Source organism: Marmota marmota, unplaced genomic scaffold, assembly GCF_001458135.2.
Source record: "Marmota marmota marmota unplaced genomic scaffold, marMar, whole genome shotgun sequence".
Lineage (NCBI taxonomy): Eukaryota > Metazoa > Chordata > Mammalia > Rodentia > Sciuridae > Marmota > Marmota marmota.
Window position 1 is genome coordinate 885324 of NW_026000211.1, and position 18304 is coordinate 903627.

The following is an 18304-nucleotide window of genomic DNA, read 5'->3' on the forward strand; positions in this document are numbered from 1 at the left end:
CCACCTGTGACTGAGCTTAGATAATACGGACAATTTAAGTGGGGATGTAGGGAATGTTAGACTCATATGTGTCCATTCTGAATATGTTCAGAAGCTTCTAAAACTTTATCAAATGAGTACAATCTAATTTATTGAAGTTCTACTATGTGCTACAAACTATCCCAGCACCGTAATCCCATTTCACTAGTCCTCTCAAATGCCTTGTGGAATGGGTATGAATATAACCATTTATAAATGAGTAAACTGAAATTTCTAGAGCCATAGCCACATATTTACAAAACAAAAGAGCCAAGAACAGAACTCAATCATTCTGACCTTAAGGTATATTTGGTCTTTGAAGCATATCACATCATTTTTTTTCATGATGTCTTCAAGGTATGATAATAAATTTTACTTTATTTCTGGTTGATCTCCATTTGAAAATAGTTTTTAAACACTAATCTGTTTCCAGAGTCTTATTCAATATTAGCAATTTTATGGAGCAAACATTTACACCATAGAAATCTGACATTTAAAGCAAGCTTTCAGTTAATTTTTCTGAATTAAAGCATGTTCCTCCAATTGCCTGTTCATCTAAATTTGTGGTTTCTTACACAAAGACATACATGTCTATATACTAATGCTTTAAAAATAAAAATGCCAGAAAAGATCTTACCTTAGGTCTATATTTTATATGACTGTACCAAAGCAAAAAAAAAAATTACCTCTTTTTAGCACACCTGTTTCAATGTGTTGGATAATGTCGTAATCATTCAGTTTTTTAGCTCCTTATAAACAGTACCATTAACCACATATTTATCTCCCAGGACACTTACAATGACCTAAGGTAGGCATTGAATTTTGGTTGAATGAATAAATTAAAAAAACCAAAAAGAAACCAGAAATTATATTGAATAGTTTATTTTTAAAAGCACCAATTATTTAGTTATTTTTAATATTTGGTGACACATAAAGCAATAGCAGTCATAATAGATAATGCACAGATATATAATATTCCCATTTAAGAATATGCAGACTAATCCCTAATTAGCTATTTCCTTGTTATGATAAGGAAAGATTAAATTTAGGACTTTTGTTTTTGGACAGTTTTTGATAAAGAAAGCCAAGACAGGGGAATAATGCAAAGAAGGAACAAAAAGAACTCTCAAGAGGGTTGATTATTAGAATAAATCTGAGATGAATTTAAATATTTATTTTTATTTATTATAGAAAGAAAAGTATACTTGTGAAAATTAATGCTGAAAAACAAAGAGAATATTGCCACCTTAAGCTCAGATATCACACAAGGCCAGAACACTTGGATAATTGCTAATAAAACATCTGGTATTGATGCAAAATCCCACAAAGGGAGATTAAAGGTCTAGAAACATAAGTGTAGAAATACAGGAATAAGGTATTCTAGAAAGGAAACAATCTGTTTTAAGGCTCTTGTTGTACTTCACTGCAATCAAGAATTATGGAATGCAATGGATACTCATAATGGGCAGAAGTCAGAAGAGAATTATATCTATTCCACTACATTTCTAATGTAGCCATCATTAAAAGGGAGTAGTTGCATGAAAGTAGGATCTTAGAATAAAATATTACAATTTTTCTGCCTCTGGATTTTAGGGTAAAAAAAAATCAATAAAATTTCTAGAACAGTCAACCTCCAATTTTGATTCACATGTAAAATGTTAAATAAAATTTATGAACTGTGGATACAGCTCAATTGGTAAGTGCTTGCCTTGCATGCACAAGGCCCTGGGTTCTAATCCCCAGCACCAGGAAAAAAAAAAAAAAAATGAGGCATTGGTTTAAATTCAGCTCCCTGCAGTAGACCCAACAGACCAAACCAAAATGGAGTTACTCATGCTGGAGTTCAATACTGACAAGCTAAAAACAAGTTGTTTATTTGACCTCCTAAGACTCTGGGGTTAGGGGGAGTTAGAAAAATAGCCAGATCCCCAAACAGGTCAGTTCTGGCTAACATGAAAAGGAAGTCCCTTCTAATTCAACCTTTACAGAAAAATAACTTTGAAATACCCATCCACTTTTTGTTCTGTTTCTGCTTTCCTTAGCTCTTTTGTCTTATAAAGCCAACCTCTTCGCTCAGCTCACCAGTATATTCTTTCATAAAATGAGGTGTTGCCCAATTCTACAATCATAAATAAATCAATTAAGATATTTAAAACTAAATTCGTTGTAATTGTCTTTGGAGAAAAATACAAAAACAATGTAACAATATAAAGTATGTAAAATATTATGGCTACTTCACTATTTTCAGAATTCTGTAGGTAGAAAAATAAATATCTGTGGGAAATAAAAATATTAACCACTCATATTACCTAATTAGATAATCACAAATTACCTAACTACCAAATCACAGTGCAAAATTAAGACAATATTTAAAATTTACACTTGTATAAATGTTGTATAATCCCACCTATCATGTTTAAAAAAAATACACTAGTCTCAAACCCTTATATATCTTGAGGCAAATTCTCATCTACAAGGACTGTATAAGAAACATTTCTCATCCCAAAACATTACATAATTAACATTTTCTGTATATTTATTTTTATTATTACTTTTTGCTCTACTGAGAACTGAACCCACTGTTACTCCACCACTAAGCTACATCCCCAGCCCTTTTTATTTTGAGACAGGGTCTTGCTAAGTTGCCTGGGCTAGCCTCAAACTTATGATTTTCCTGCCTCAGCCTCCCCAAAGCAAGGATTACAGCTGGGTGACACATGTTCGGCTTTCCTGGACTTTTAAAATCTACAAACCAAGAACTATAGTAAAATCTTGGAGAAATAGGACTTAGTCTTACATTAACATAGTCCTGTGAAAAAACCTCTAAAAAAGGATGTGACTCTGCAACATGTAATTGATTCTTCAAGAAATAATTCCTAAAATGAAAGTCAAGAAATAAAACTTTATGTATTTGACTAACTTACTATGTACAAAAGAGTAGCTTTATCCTCTCATTAATATGTAATCTGACTTTCTAATGATAAAACACATGCAAATGACCTGAAAAATATAAATATCTGAGAAAGAGACTTATGATTTAGCAGCTATATTTGCTTACACATTTTCTTAATACTATTGGTAAAAAAAAAAACAACAAAAAACAAAACAAAAAAAAAAACACTGTCATAGCTAAGGGATCTTGTCCCAGTCTCCACCAGCACTGAAAATATTTACAGCTTTGTGGCTTTACCACAACTGTGGGTACATAATAAGAATTACTTTGTGCCATAAATGAGGATAAAATCTAAATATGAATAATATTCCATTTAAATTATGAATTTTCACTTGCAGTTTGCATACCAATGACAATTGTGAATGATTCTCTCTATATGCATATCACTGACCCATAACAAATGCTTAAGTCTAATTTTCTTGTTCTAATTCTATTTGAAAAAACTGATCAATCTAAAATCTCCCATTCACATACTTCTGATTTCATTTTCTAAATGACAGAGTGCAGATGATTTTCTCACTCAGATGACAAAATTATGTTCATCAGGGAATATCAGAGTCATAGCCTAAGCTCCTGCTACCTGCAAAGTGCCAGGCTTGGTCCTGCGCAAAATACAAAGACAACTGACTGATTGGTAGAAAAAGAAGACATGTATAAACAACAATAATTTAAGGAAGTCTATGTGAAAGAAGCCATAGAATGTGGATGAGAAATACACTGATTCTAGCTAAAAGGAAGCCAATGTATCCTCCTTTGGGTAGAAGAAAAGGAAAAGTAATGGAATTCTATACACTTGTGAGGGAGTAAAGAGAAAATCTGTGATCATGCTCCTTAATAATTATGATTTCTTGTATTAGATATGGGCTGTCATGGTACATAAGGTAAGAATGACGCAGGGATAGGAACAGACTCCTGCTAGAGTAATGTCACATAAACTCTGTAGTATTAAAATGGCTATGGAAAACTGAGGTAGGCTGGGCTCTAAATATCTGTGCATAAGCGCCATAGTGGCACTTACCCAGATAAGAAGCCTCTTTTCTGCACAGTGACAGAAGTCACTTTATCAACTGAGAGGATCCAAATAAAATTGGGAGTTCAAAGCACACACAGGAGTGTTATAATTCCCAAAGTAACTTCAAAACTGAAGGAAAAATGAAGAGTTACCATTTTAAAACTCCTCCTCAAAGTTACTATACTAAGTAAATCTTTGCTAGTTTATAGCACTACACAGTGCTTTATTTTTCAGCCTATTAGGTAAATCATTGCAAAACTTTGTAGTCAGTTATCATAGGCTATAAAGGTTTGCATTTCAGACTATATTCTGCAAGAATACGAAATAGATGAAACTGCTGCCACCTGTACATTTTATATATTACCTTACACTTTTGACAACTGCATATTAATACAGAACACTGCCCTCTCTTTTAATCTATTTTCTTTCAGTATGCCATAATTAAGACTTGGTCAATCAAAAATAATAATTAAAAAGGAGAGCTATTACACAAATCTAAAAAAAAATTAACATTTTCTCAGCTTTAATGGAAAAAGTGTTGATATCTAGCAAACAAATCTCGCAAGTAAGAAATAAAAAAATACAAATGTCCTAATAAAGATGGGTAAATAGGGCATAAATATTTCCTATTTTCATCATCATATACAGAAAACAATATATAGTTCATTTTAATCACTGACAAAGCTACAGTTCCATGCGACAGACAACTTTCAGTGTCTTATATTTAAGAGAAAAGGGTTACTTAAGATCCATGCTTTACCAGCTTTATAAATATGTCACAAGTACCAATAACAGAAGAGTATTTCATTTTACAGTGAAAAGATGTCAGAAAAATACAGCCATATATATGTATGTATATTTATGTAGGTAGAGATACATATATACACATCCCTACTTCAAAATAATTTGTCAAGCAAGAAGAAATTACTAAAGGGGATTATATTTGAAATAACTTACCTTACGCCCATCACTTGCATGGCAATTCACATTTAGAGGAGTCAGTAAAGCCATTAGTTTTTCTTCATTACCACTCCTATAAAAAGGTAGCAAGTCAATTTCTATAAAATTGTAGGAGTTTCTTATGAATATTTACGGATATTTTTTCATAAGAGAGTGGAAAATAATGGTTTGCTTTAATTCCTTTTGTATGGATTCCAATGAATCTCTTTTCAATATTCAAATTAGTATTTTCCCAATTAATTGCTGTTAATCATTTAGTGATACATCTTGGAAAATGCAGCTGTCAACATTTTTGTGTTATATATCTATACAAAGTCATCATCTTAATTACAAGCAAACTTTATTCTAATAAATAATCTAAAACACTAGAGTTTAAAAAAAATACATAGAAAATGTTGTAAAGAGCAAATCAACTAAACTACAACCAACCAAGATAAAACAATAAAAATTTTGACATTTATGTTCCTCATTTGAGGTTTGATAGAAAAAAATCTTCAAATGAAAACGAAGATATAGGCATTTATACACTCCAAGAATATCATTTGAAAGGCCAGGCAACTAAGGTTTGCAGGTAGCTTAAGAAACATTTCAAATAAAATTAACCTGATAATCATCACCAAAGTGAAAATTTTCATCATTATACACATTAATCATGTAAAATAAAGTATTCAAAGATTTATTATAAGATCTAAATTGCATTATTGCATAAAATCCAAGCAAGACAATAACATGCTACAATTTTTATAGACCTCCACCTGCCCTCCCCCTTTTTCTCTCTTAGATGCATTATACTCACTTAAAATGAATGGAATCACTTACCTAGCAGCTTCTAGGAGTTCGTCTTTCTTGTATTCACCTAGATGATTGCAAAATATCATGCTGTTAGCATTTGGCAGAAGACAGATTAAGAAATGCAGTAGGCAGCAAATAGAGAATTAAATAGAGAAGAACAGAAAAAGAGAGTCCACACCCCGCTGGGTGATGGAGCCGTGACGCTAGCCAGCTTGTGAAGGCAGCATCACCAGTGCCTTGGAGACGGGCAGCAAATTGACGCAGCTCCTTGTCCAATCCTCAGATGAAATAGCTTTCTTCAGACAACCAATGAATGCTAAATCTCGTGTCCAGAAACACATTCCCTCTGATAACAGCATGCCAGCTGAAGACAATGTCCCCTCTCCCCTTTTCTATTCAGGCTGTCACAGGATACTTGTGAAGCATAATACATTCTGAGACAAAAGCAAAATAGTGTGGCTTTTTAAAGGTACAAATTACCAATCTTCAAAAAAAAACCTCAGTTTTATTTGTAATGACATGGAAAGTTTCTTTTTAATTAATTACCATTACTGAGCTTTATAGCTGTAGAATGCAAATATCAGAACCACGAAGGCTCTGCCTCGATACGGAAGGTCTGTAGACTAGAAATACGTGAACTACGTACCAAATGCTATGAACCTCTTGGAGGCAGCGCTCCAAAACCAAAACAGGGAATACATTCTTAAATGGCAATAACATTCTAACACGCTTTAACCTTTATACAACTTCAATACCAAATTTTAACAAATAATTGAATGTATTTTTTAAAAGGAGGTTGGCATCTCTGCGGATAAGCAGATATCCAGTTATTTGATGTGGACAATTTCCCCTCCTATATTTTCACAATAGATTTAAAAATATATCAAAAACTGAAAGTAGAAATATTATTAAAAACTTTCCATAATAAATTTCTTAGGGTATTCAAGACCTAACAAGATATATATATATTGTTTTTTTTTTTTTTTTTTTGCAAGCTCATTTGAAGGACAAGGAGTTTTAATAACACAGTGTTTATTCAGTCAATAAATAAGAAGAACAGCCAGGACTATGATTCAGCTATAATACACTGACTCAGTTTGCTGTATCATTAAAAAAATAATTATACAAAGTGTCTTAACAAATCATTATGTGAAGATATTAAGTACACATAAGAAAAAAATTTTAGATTAAATGAAAAGTTATAATTCTAATATGAAATAAGCTTAAATTCTTTTAAAAAATCTTAACATGTAAATATGAACTTTTTCACATTTTGTTTATGTTTTGCTATAGAATGCATTACATTGATGCAAATGCTATAAAGATACCTCAGGACCACAAAGTACATGTTTAAATTCTATGGCCCAGGATGGAAATGCAGCTCAGAGGTAGAGTGCTTGCCTAAGATATACAAGGCCCTGGGTTCCATTTCCAGTAAAACACACACACGAGGGGCGGGGGACATTATAACCCACTAATAGCAAAAATGCTTTAGCTTTAACTTCTTTTGCCTCATAATTAGGATAAAATCTGTAAACTATAATCAGGAGTTTCAAATAAGGAGAAGTTATAAAATACCTCTTTTTTCCTTATAGAGATTTTGTATATCAATAAAATCATAGATTCAACAGTATACATCCATAAACTAGAATGCACAATTTCATAATCATAGATTTGGTTCTTTCAATTTCCAATTATAGTGTAAAAGTTATATTATTATATCTTCTAGCCAGTAAGACTCAAAGCTAAAAACCTATTTTTATTAAATATTTAAGGTAGCAATGTGGAAGTTGAACATTTTAGGTAAGAATATAGACGTTAGAAGTAAATTTTAAAAGCTTCTTGGAGGAAAATGGCATAACCTATACCCTCAAATGGCTGAAGAATAAATATATAAGTAAACCAAATATGGTATATATCTGTAAAAGTCATTCATTCATTTGAAAGACCTATATGCCAGGTTCAAGAAAACAAAAGACAATAGTATCTCTGACCTCAAGGAATACTCTATAATTTTTAAAGAAGATGGACAAGTAAACAAATGATTACAAAAGAATATGAAAAGATCTTATAAAATGCTAAGCATTTACTGGCTAGTTTAAATGAAATTAGTAAGAGACAGGGTAACTGTAGTTTAAGAAAACCTTTCTGGAATACGGGATTGTTGAGCAGTGTGAAGGAAGAACAGGTGATTCTCAAGTGAACAAGGGTGGAGGAGACGGAAGCAACCACAGTAAATGAAATGAGAAAGGAAATGGTAGCTCTATAAACCTGAACAAAGGACACTTGCTGGGGAATGGCTGAGAATGAGGCAGAGAATAAATTAAGAAGTCTTAACTTTATTTTGAAAGCAATTAATAAATACTGAGATATTTTAACAAGGAAAGTACAAAACCTATTTAAAGAGCTGCAAGTTTCATGATTACATAAATATTTTTAAACGTCAGTAAACTTTTGTAGGGGAGGAAAGTAGCCAGAAAAAGAGAACTGTAAATTGTATCTAAATTCTGATACAATTTTTATTTTGGAGGAAATATAAACATCTTCAAATAGAGTAAAACACATTAACATTGTGAACTGGAAGTAGTTACTAGTGAAAATTAAGTCATAGTGAAATATGACTCCAATAAGCCAGGTAATAAAACTGCAGAGTACTTGGGGTCCTCAAGGTTCAAATCAGTCTATCTATGTAAGTGTCTCATCATGCATAGCTTATTGATGTTTTCACTAAAAGGTACATTTCTACAAAAATGTTATTCCTTCCTGGAGAAGCTGATAAGACCAGCTTTGGAAAAGAAATATATCAAGGCATCTAACATAATATTACAAATGACTTTCTATTCTTACTGTTGGAGAGCCTAATACTTTAATCAGCTTTTCTGCAGTACATCCCAGCATCCACTATCTGGTGCCCAAGGACCACAATCCACAAACAACTGAAGCTATTTTTCAAATGCTACCTCTTAGGAACAACTGACATAATGAATTCAGAGCCCCTCATACACTCTGACAACAAATTTGAGCTACTTACTTAACAGTCAAACCTCCAGATCTATTTCATTTTAGCTGAGAAACTGAAAATATTCTGGCTGAGACTATGATGCTCTATGGAGCATTTACATTCTTTAATAACATCCAGATAAAGACTAGCAATAGATCAGCTAGAAAGGAAACTAGGCAATTATACTTAAGATAATAGCAGCCATAATGGAGATAATAGATGGCTTAACATTTTTTATTAGAATAAAGTGGGATTAAGAAAAATAAGCGAAAAAGTTTACTTTCTGAAGTCTGAATTGTCATTATTAGTCAAATAACTAATAATACATGTAAAGATAAACACCCCTATACAGATAGAAAAATTAATATTTTTTAAAACTCTGTTATCAGAATGAAGTTTAAAAATAAAAACCCTTTCACATTTCTCTGAGAGAGTCGGAAACAATCTTTCACTTAGTGTAAAGGCAAAATTACCTTCTGAATAAAAATGATTTTTTATTTAGTTTTTTAATATCATAAGGAATTTTTATCTGTTTCTTTAGCAACAGACAGGATCAAAGTAAGCTTAGTTTTGTAAAAATGAGTCATCTGATTTTGTTGGGATGGAAAAGCATGGAAAGATTATAAACATGGACTCAAACTCTTAAAGCAATAAGGGACTAAAAAAAAAATTCTGATTTTTTTTGCTTTTCTCTACTTTCAAATCCCACACAATACATCTTGCTTTGTATAAAACACAGGGAATGCAACTTGAAAGTCACCTTTACCCATATCACCTCACCCTCAATTCAGGAAAGCTCTAAGGGATCATCTACAACATTCATTTACATTTAATGAAACAGTGCTATGGCAGTTAAATGGACTAAGATTAGATTATCTACTAATCTGGGGGTTAATAAGAGAATAAGTGAATAAAATTAATAAGTGAATGTTATCCAATAATCTGTCAGACCATGAACTTGGCTTATATATTAGCATAGACTCACTAAATCTGGGCTTTGGAAGATGTGATATACAAAATAATAATGGCTAGAAGATAATTTTATGAAACAAAGACAATCACCAACTTTAAAAAGCTTAAATATATTAAAATAATAAGTCAAAAATTTCCATCAAAACCAAAAGCAGTTGAACTTTCAGATGAGCTTGCAAACATGGGCCACTGGGCCAAGGGAAAAGAATGAAGAAAATTCATTCTGGCTCTAGTCAAATGGTCAATATATTTTGCATTTCCCACAGCATGTTTTAATTCCTGGACTTATTAGGTATCTCGAGGGAAGAGCTATGTAAAGACTTCAGTCAAGAATCTCAATTACCAAGTTAATGTTGGGACTCTTGTGTTGCTAAGTGCTAAGCAGTATTATAAATTGATAATTCTGATACAGATATTTTTTTTCAAGGTACGAACAAATAAAGTAATTGATTCATGGAGCTAAACCAATAGCCCATTTGGGGAATAAAATATTAATTTAGGTGACATACTGCATTGCATTTTCACTAACAGATTTGAAAATTCAGAACCACCTATGTGGTTGTGGAAAGAATTTAGCTAAAGAACCAGGAAATAATCTAATATTAACATGTTAAAGTTAAGTCTTCCACCAAAAGTAATTTCCAGACAGATATTCTACCATGAATGAATATATGAATTATTATTTTCACTATGGAATCTTTCATAAATATTTTCCGAACAACAGGGTAAAAAACTACAAAGCTACTAGAGCTCTCAATGTCTTTCTCCTACTTTTGAATTCTATCAAATTTTCCCACTTATTCTGATATTGGCTTCAAAGCAATAAGGCACTAAAAAAGAATTCTGACCTTTTTTTCCCTGAACTTATTAGGTATCTCAAATTAGCGTCAAAGCCAATCCCCAGTTAAGTCTAGAATCAAGATCAAACTAAACATTTCACACCCCTTATAAAATTCGGGGCCTTGAAACATTGGTTGGAGGGCCTTTTCTTCTATTGTCTCCTATAGTTTTGACAAATTTTAACATTAGTTAGCATTAAACATCAACTGTGCTTAATACCAACATATGGTTGACCAATATAGTATGCATACCTCCACATGCTACTTAATTTAAATAAATTAAAATTATAAAAAAATTAAAATTTTGTTCTTCAGTCACACTGATAACATTTCAGATATTCAATAGGCACAGATAGCCAGTGCCCATAATACTGAACAGTACAGAGAGGGCATTAGACAAAACAGTTGAAAACTTTTATTGGACCACTTAACTTTTGATTTTTTTTCCCTTCTTCTTCTTCTTTTTTTTTTTTTTTTGTGATGCTGAGGATCAAACCCAGGGCTTCACTTCTATTAGGCATGCACTGAGCTATATGTACAGCCCAACTTTAGAATACTTTAATGACTATTTTAAGATACCATCTTTACCCCAATACATTCCATATCTTCTGTTTTTAAAACTGTCACTTAGATTCTTAAAATTGTCACTGCTTAAACTGAAAGTTTATTTGTTGTTGTTGTTTTCCTACTGACTACCAAACAACTACATCATCACCAATGAAGCCAATCCTTCAATTCCTAAAGAACAACTATATTAAAAATGAGGATACAAATATAAACATAAATACACACTGGCCAAAAAAAATTTTAAAGATTTTACTGTGAGACATATACATTTGTTAAACTGGATATTAAAAGCCAAGGGAATTATTCCCTTTAGGAAGCTGGTAGCCAGTCAGACATTCTGCAAAGTATGCCTGTACTTTTAAAGAAACTGGCCTGTTAGTCCACACTGCAGAGAAAAGTATCTTTCAATACTCTTTAAAAAAGATGAGAAAAATGGAAGAAAAAAGGGAAGGAATTCCATTTCTAAACATGGCAGGTTACAATGCCACATACAGAGTCTGGGAGCTCAGAATGCTGGCTAATACCTATGTCAATAGGACATGGTGGTTTGGGGAAGTGAGATATTAATTTTTTTTAACCATCATGATGCTTGTGACCCCTGCCCCAAAAGGGTTTAGAAAGGTAAATTGCATATTTGATCCAAAATAATTTGGCAATCGTTTTGTATTTCCTTTACACCAGTGGTCTTTTTTCTATATCTGCCAATTCATGCTTCCTTATTGGCAAATCTGAAGTCCAAAAAGCTCTAAAAATTAATTTGGCAGCAAAAATTCACGCATTTAGTGTACACCACTATCACACTTTTCACTACAAAAATATTAATGTTTTAGGGTACAACATCAGACCCCACTAGGATTGTTTTATAATAGATGGTAGATGTATCCTTTCTTTTTCACTTATTTTTTAAATTTATTGAGGTATAATTTACATAGCAATATTTACCCTTTTTAGATAGGATTTTGTGAATTCTGACAAATTTATACAGTTGTATGGCCATTATCCTCGAGATACAGGACATTTTTATTACTCCAAAAAGTTTCTGCAGGCTCTTCAGAAATCCCATTTCATGGCAACCACTGATCTGATTTCTGTTTCTATAGTTTTAACTCATAGAATGACATCTAAATAGAATTACTGAATATATAAACATTTGCATCGGGCTAGTATAAATGCTTTTGTTAGACATAATGTGGATGCACCTCAACCTGCATATCCATTCAGTTGACAGGCATTTGGGTTGTTTCCAGCTTCTGATAATTATAAATAAAGACACCACCAGAAACATCCACAGACAGAATTTTGAACATATGACTTCATTTCTCTTGGGTATCTAGCAGTGATGACTGCTGGGCTGTATCATAAGTATATGATTAACTTTAATAAAAGACTGTCAAATCATCTTTTTTAAAATCTGAAAAAGTCTCAATTCTGAAAAACGGACCTGGTTACCTATGGAAGAAAACAAAAACAAAAGAGAAGTTGACTACTAAGAAATACGATAGTACTGCCACAGTTTCATAGCTGGAAATCCCAACCATGACTAACTTTCATGAGGGCCATTCCCCTAATCTGAACTACTGTGCACATTTTTCATTTTTTCATTTCTCACTTGTTCTGTGGTGTGTGTGTGTGTGTGTGTGTGTGTGTGTAGAACAGAGAAAATGGTATTTCCTCTCTCTGGTTCAAAGAATATTCCAGATATGTTTAGAAATAGTAACAAATATTTCTTACAGGTAAATTCTATAATAAAAAATAAAACCTATTTCTGGAAAAACCAATTGGTATCATCAGTGTCTCAGTATGATAGCTAGGCTGTACTATGAAGTGAGGTATCTCACAGGGTAATCTAAGCACTTTCCTAAAAAAAGTAAGAGGAACAAGGAAGTTCTAAATTACATAAATCTAATTTCTACCCTCTAAGTAGTAGTAATTATGCAGACAAACATATCAGCAAATACAAAAGACAAGGGATAAATGAAATTTCATTATTGTTAATATAAGATTGTCTTATATGTGTTTTGGATAGAAATGCTGGTACCTAACTTGCTAGATATTGAAAATAAAAAGAAAATAAGATAAATTGATGCTACAGGGTAGAGTTAAATATATTTTAAAAATTTTTTAAACTTTGATAAATGACTTTGTGCCCTCTATGCATAGGCAAATATAATACAATAAGATAACTTTAAATTATCTGAAATTGAACATCTCTTCCTTCTATTTCTTCTTTTTGCTACTTCACATAAAAAATTCTCCAGATTTTTGCACTTAGAATTGAAACAATTTCCCAACACAAAATATCATAAAAGAATTTTTCAAAAAAACACAAATATGCCTTTTTCACTTCAACTTATAAATAAATCCTTTCTCCATATTTTTCTGAAATCAGAATAAACATCTTCAACTATCTCCTTTTCAAATGAATAAATACGCAAAGTAGATCAAAGTAAAAAGAAGTAAATTAAAATCAAAAGTAATCAAGACAGTACAATGGGCCATAGTGTTAACTCTGTAAGAGAATGGTTAAATAAATTTATTATTAAGTAAATGTTCAGCTGCATTTCATTTTTTTTATTTTATAATTTTTTGGATACATTTTTTCAAAACTACCTTCTCTTAAAGAACATTTTCTTTATTATGTCTCAAACTCTTCCTAAACTGAATCCTCAATGTCAGTCTTAAAAATGGCTGTGTAAGATTTAATAATTAATAGTTAAATAAAACTACTTAACAAAACTAAACTATTTAAATGAGTTATTCTAAGTTTATTGAGCATTTCTCAATATATTAAGTTCGAATCTATGGTAACATATCACACAAAGTACAAGCTGACTCAATAGTGATGGAGCCTATGATTATGTTCAGAAATACTACTGGACAAAGTAGTAATCTAAATATTAATGTAAATATTTACAATTATATTGTCAATTTTCATTAATTTGTAGCTCTGTAACATGAGTCACACATTAAACTGACATATCAAAATATACTCTGGATCCATCTAATGCCTTCTACTTGAACTTACTTCCATTCTTATTGCCACCATTTATTTATGTACTCTTCTCTGGCTCTATTCACCTACAATAGTCTTTTAACTAATACCTAATGTCTCCAGTTCTTAATTCAGAGCAACCTCATTCATTCCTGCTTTATTTAGTTTACTTATTTGCTCAAAAAACAGAGTACAGGTATCTTTTTCCATATTTTTGATGCATTATATTTATATACAATAGTGGAATTCATAGTTACATATTCATACATGCACACAATATAACAATATAATTTGTCTAAAATCATTTCCCAGTATTTCTCCTTCTTTCCCTCCTCCCTTAAACGAATATATGACTGTTTCTATGCCTTACAAAATAATGTTCAACTCTACTGCCTGACATCCAAAATCCTTTAGAAATAAAGACCAACTTAATTTTTAAAATTTATTATACAGTTCCCCATTCTCCTTCACTTTCTCATAAACTCTACATCACTCACTGTTCCCCAAACACTACTTGTATTTTCCTGAATTGCTTTGCTCATGTTGATAGTTATCCAATCTACAATTCACTTACACTTGCCAAAATGTATGGCCACACTTATCTATGACTTCATGAAGTCACTCCATAGCATTCCAATCTAAAATACTGTCAAGGGCACAGATTCCAGTCCTAGTTTTGCCACTACATAGTGAAAATTTTAGGCAAATGATTTGGCTACTCTGGGTCTTAATCCTGTAGAAAATAAAGATATCAACTAGTTTATCTTGCTGAGCCTGTTCTAAGACCATATGTATAACCAAAGTGTTAAGTCAAAGGCTTTTAAACTTTGGCAACTTCATGGAATTTAACAAGTCTGTAAAAACTATATAACTATAGGCAAGTTTATGTTTAAAAGTGCAAAGTATTTCCTCTCCAGGGAGTGGGTCTAAAGATGCTTTTGTTAGCTACTTAAAAGTGGTCCATGATCCAAACAAGGTTAAGAACTATCACTTCTCTGATCTAATTCCTTTATTTACACAGACATATCATACAGACACATGCAGCCAAAAGTAACTCCCTAAACGCTTTAAGAATTAGTTCCGTTACCTCCTAAAATGGCTCTCAACCATTTTTTCTCAATAAACCTGATAATGTTCACATAGGTGATAAACTTTGATCAGCAACAGCTGTGCTCTGCAGTCTACGTGAATAATTCTGTGGGTCTGGAGCCATTCCTGGTGTGCTAGATCTAATTCCACCACTTTGTCTCCTATTGATTCAAGATTCATAGTAGTGCTGTTATACTGTGCTTGCATACTGTAGGCAGTGAATACATATCGTTAAATGAATAAATGATATAATTTCAAGGAGAACTGATAATAGTATAAAAACGAGGGCTAAATAAAAGAGTATGATAATGTCTTTAATAAAACTTCACTAAAGACAATTACCTGTAACCCTGAATAAAATATTTACTGTACTTTTGGGAAAAAATAGGTGTGTGGGGGGGGTGGAAACACAGTGAGCTGGAGCACTGCATCGTAACTGATCACCACTAATTGCACTGTTGCGGCTTTTTTCTTTTATTAGCTGGCCTCAAACTTGTTATGCTCCTGACTCAGCCTCCTGAGTAGCTGGAGAATACAGGCATGTGCCACCATGTCCAGACATAACTGATTCATCTTGAGAAAACCCTAATTTAACTATATAACTATACCTATATAAATACCTAATATAACTATACCTTTCAGACATTCTCTATAAATCAAGAAAAAATATCCAAACAAAATGAAATTGCACACAATTACAATAAAGATAAGACAGTTCTTGCATCATTCAAAAAGGAGTTTCATGTACTTCCACATAAGCCTGCAATTCCTTAGGAATTGTCATAAAGAGAGGTCCACGAGCCCCAAATAGGAAACTTCACACCCTCAGTAGTTTGATGCATTGAAAGGGCAAAACATCCTGATAAGAGCAAGGACTGTAGGAAAGTAATTTTCTTTTCAAAGATAACAGAATGGTTCTTGTGTGTGTGTGGTGCTGGGGATTGAACCCAGGGCCTTGTGCATGAGTCAAGCACTCTACCAACTGAGCTATATCCCCCAGCCCCCAACAGTATGGTTCCTATAAATCACAATATGCTCTATCCATATATCCTCACAGCTCTGAGATTACAAGTACTATCTACAAGTTTCAAAAAATGAAGTGACAACATTTGCAAATTGGTTTAAAATGAATTTTCTAAAATAATCATTTTAATATTACACTTCATAGAAAAATTATATAAAGTTAAGAAAGTATTTTAATATTTTGGTATTTCTATTCTATGATAAACTTGTTTTTCTCCCATGAATTTTCCAACAACCCTACTATAAAATAATCAGTTTGCCTTAATAAAAAGTTTATACCAAAAAAATTAACTCTCTTGGAATACTTAAGAATTAAATCACTCCAGAAAGCCAAGTTTTCAACACAACTAATTTTAGCATTTTAATCTTTGTTCTTGATAGAATTTCATTCTTAAATATATTTCATATTACCATGCATCCAATACTGAATTTATTATAAACATAATGCAACTTTTCTTTTCTTTCCCCCTGGTACCAGGCAGGGATTGAACTCAGGGGCAAATGACCACTGAGCCACATCCCTAACCTTATTTTTTTTTTTAAGTGTATTTGTTCTAATTTGTTATACATCACAGCAGAATGCATTTCAGTTCATAGTACACAAATGGAACACAATTTTTCATTTCTTTGGTTGTACACAAAGTAGAGTCACACCATTCATGCCATCATACATGTCCATCTCATTCCACCATCTTTCCAATCCCCATCCCCTGTCCCTTTTCCTCCCTCCCTTTGCCCTATCCAAAGTTCCTCCATTCCTCCCATGCCCCGTCTCCCCACTATGGATAAGCATCCACTTATCAGAGAAAACATTTGGCCTCCCAACCCTATTTGTATTTTATTTAGAGACAGGGTCTCACTGAGTTGCTTATCACCTTGCTTTTGCTAAGGCTGGCTTTGAACTTGTGATCCTTCTGCCTCAGCCTCGTGAGCTTTTGGAATTACAGTCATGTACCACCATGCCTGGCATAATGCAACTTTTCTTGATACTTCAAGCCAATTATTACAAACTTCCACCATCCTGTACAGTAATAACAAAGGTCTCTGGGCTTGAAATTTATAGGGATATCTGTACCTATCTAAAATTGCTCCAGAATGCTATGCATTTTATTTTTAATATATAATTTCTCTTTTCCTTTGTATTAATGAATTTTTACATATCTCCTTTTATAATTTTAACATCTAAAAATGCTATGCAGTAGGAAAACACAAGGCACATGTAATTTTAAAACTTGATTAGCTAATAATAAAGAAACAGAAGAAATTAATTCCAGTAATACATTTTATTTAATCCACTATATACGAAATGTTATCATTTCAGCATGTGGCACTAGGCCTATTTCTCAGATTCAATAGATAGCTATGACTAGTGGTTACAATGTTTTAATTGTACACATTTGAACTATCAGAAGCTGAAAAATCACAACAGTAAAACTAATCAGTAAACAGTATAAACTATTATTACACCAGGGGCAGATTTCCTCTGAGAGAATAAGGACTCTCCTAGATATGTCGAACTTCAGAGATTAAGAGAATGACTTCTGGATATTTATTTGCTGAAATAGAGTGATGGGTAGAAAAGAGAAGAAAAGGGAAAGGAAGGGGGAAGAAGAAATGAGAGAAAGAAGAGCAGTGAAATGAGAGAAAGAAGAGCATTAAAAAGAGATGGGGATGAGATTAGGGATGGGGAGGAGGTTAGGGATGGGGTAGAGGTTAGGGATGGGTAAAGAATCCAGTCAAAAAGTTCCTGAGATAGGATGACTCTGAGAAAGTTAGGGATTCAGATGTTTGACCAAATAATGCAAAAATGAGGCTTTTAAAGATGCATGCAATACTGAGAATGTATTAAGAAATAAAGAGAGTGTACAACATGCGTCAATATTCAGAGAAAGAGACTGGTAGTGCTGTGAAGACTAAGATGCAGTACAAGTTTTGTAGAAGACTACTTCACTCAAATGCCTATGCCCAGATGTGACTGATAGTATGCTTAAAATGTCAAATAAATCCCTGACCACTTTTATCAAATCTTGTAGAGATGAACAACTCAACGAAATATTGGCCATTTCTAGTGACTCTGAAGTTCTGA

The 18304-nt window shown here is 32.5% G+C and overlaps 1 protein-coding gene across 4 annotated transcripts in view; it reads right to left on the bottom strand.

Moving 5' to 3' along the window:
- Positions 1-18304, bottom strand: part of Tnks (tankyrase) — a 194093-nt gene that overhangs the window by 90762 nt on the left and 85027 nt on the right. For all 4 annotated transcript variants that reach the window (XM_048791783.1, XM_015486022.2, XM_048791784.1 and 1 more), the window contains 2 exons: positions 5763-5799; positions 4941-5016 (listed from right to left, as the gene is read on the bottom strand). In XM_048791783.1, the coding sequence (XP_048647740.1) occupies positions 4941-5016; positions 5763-5799 (113 nt within the window). The remainder of the gene's footprint in view (positions 1-4940; positions 5017-5762; positions 5800-18304) is intronic.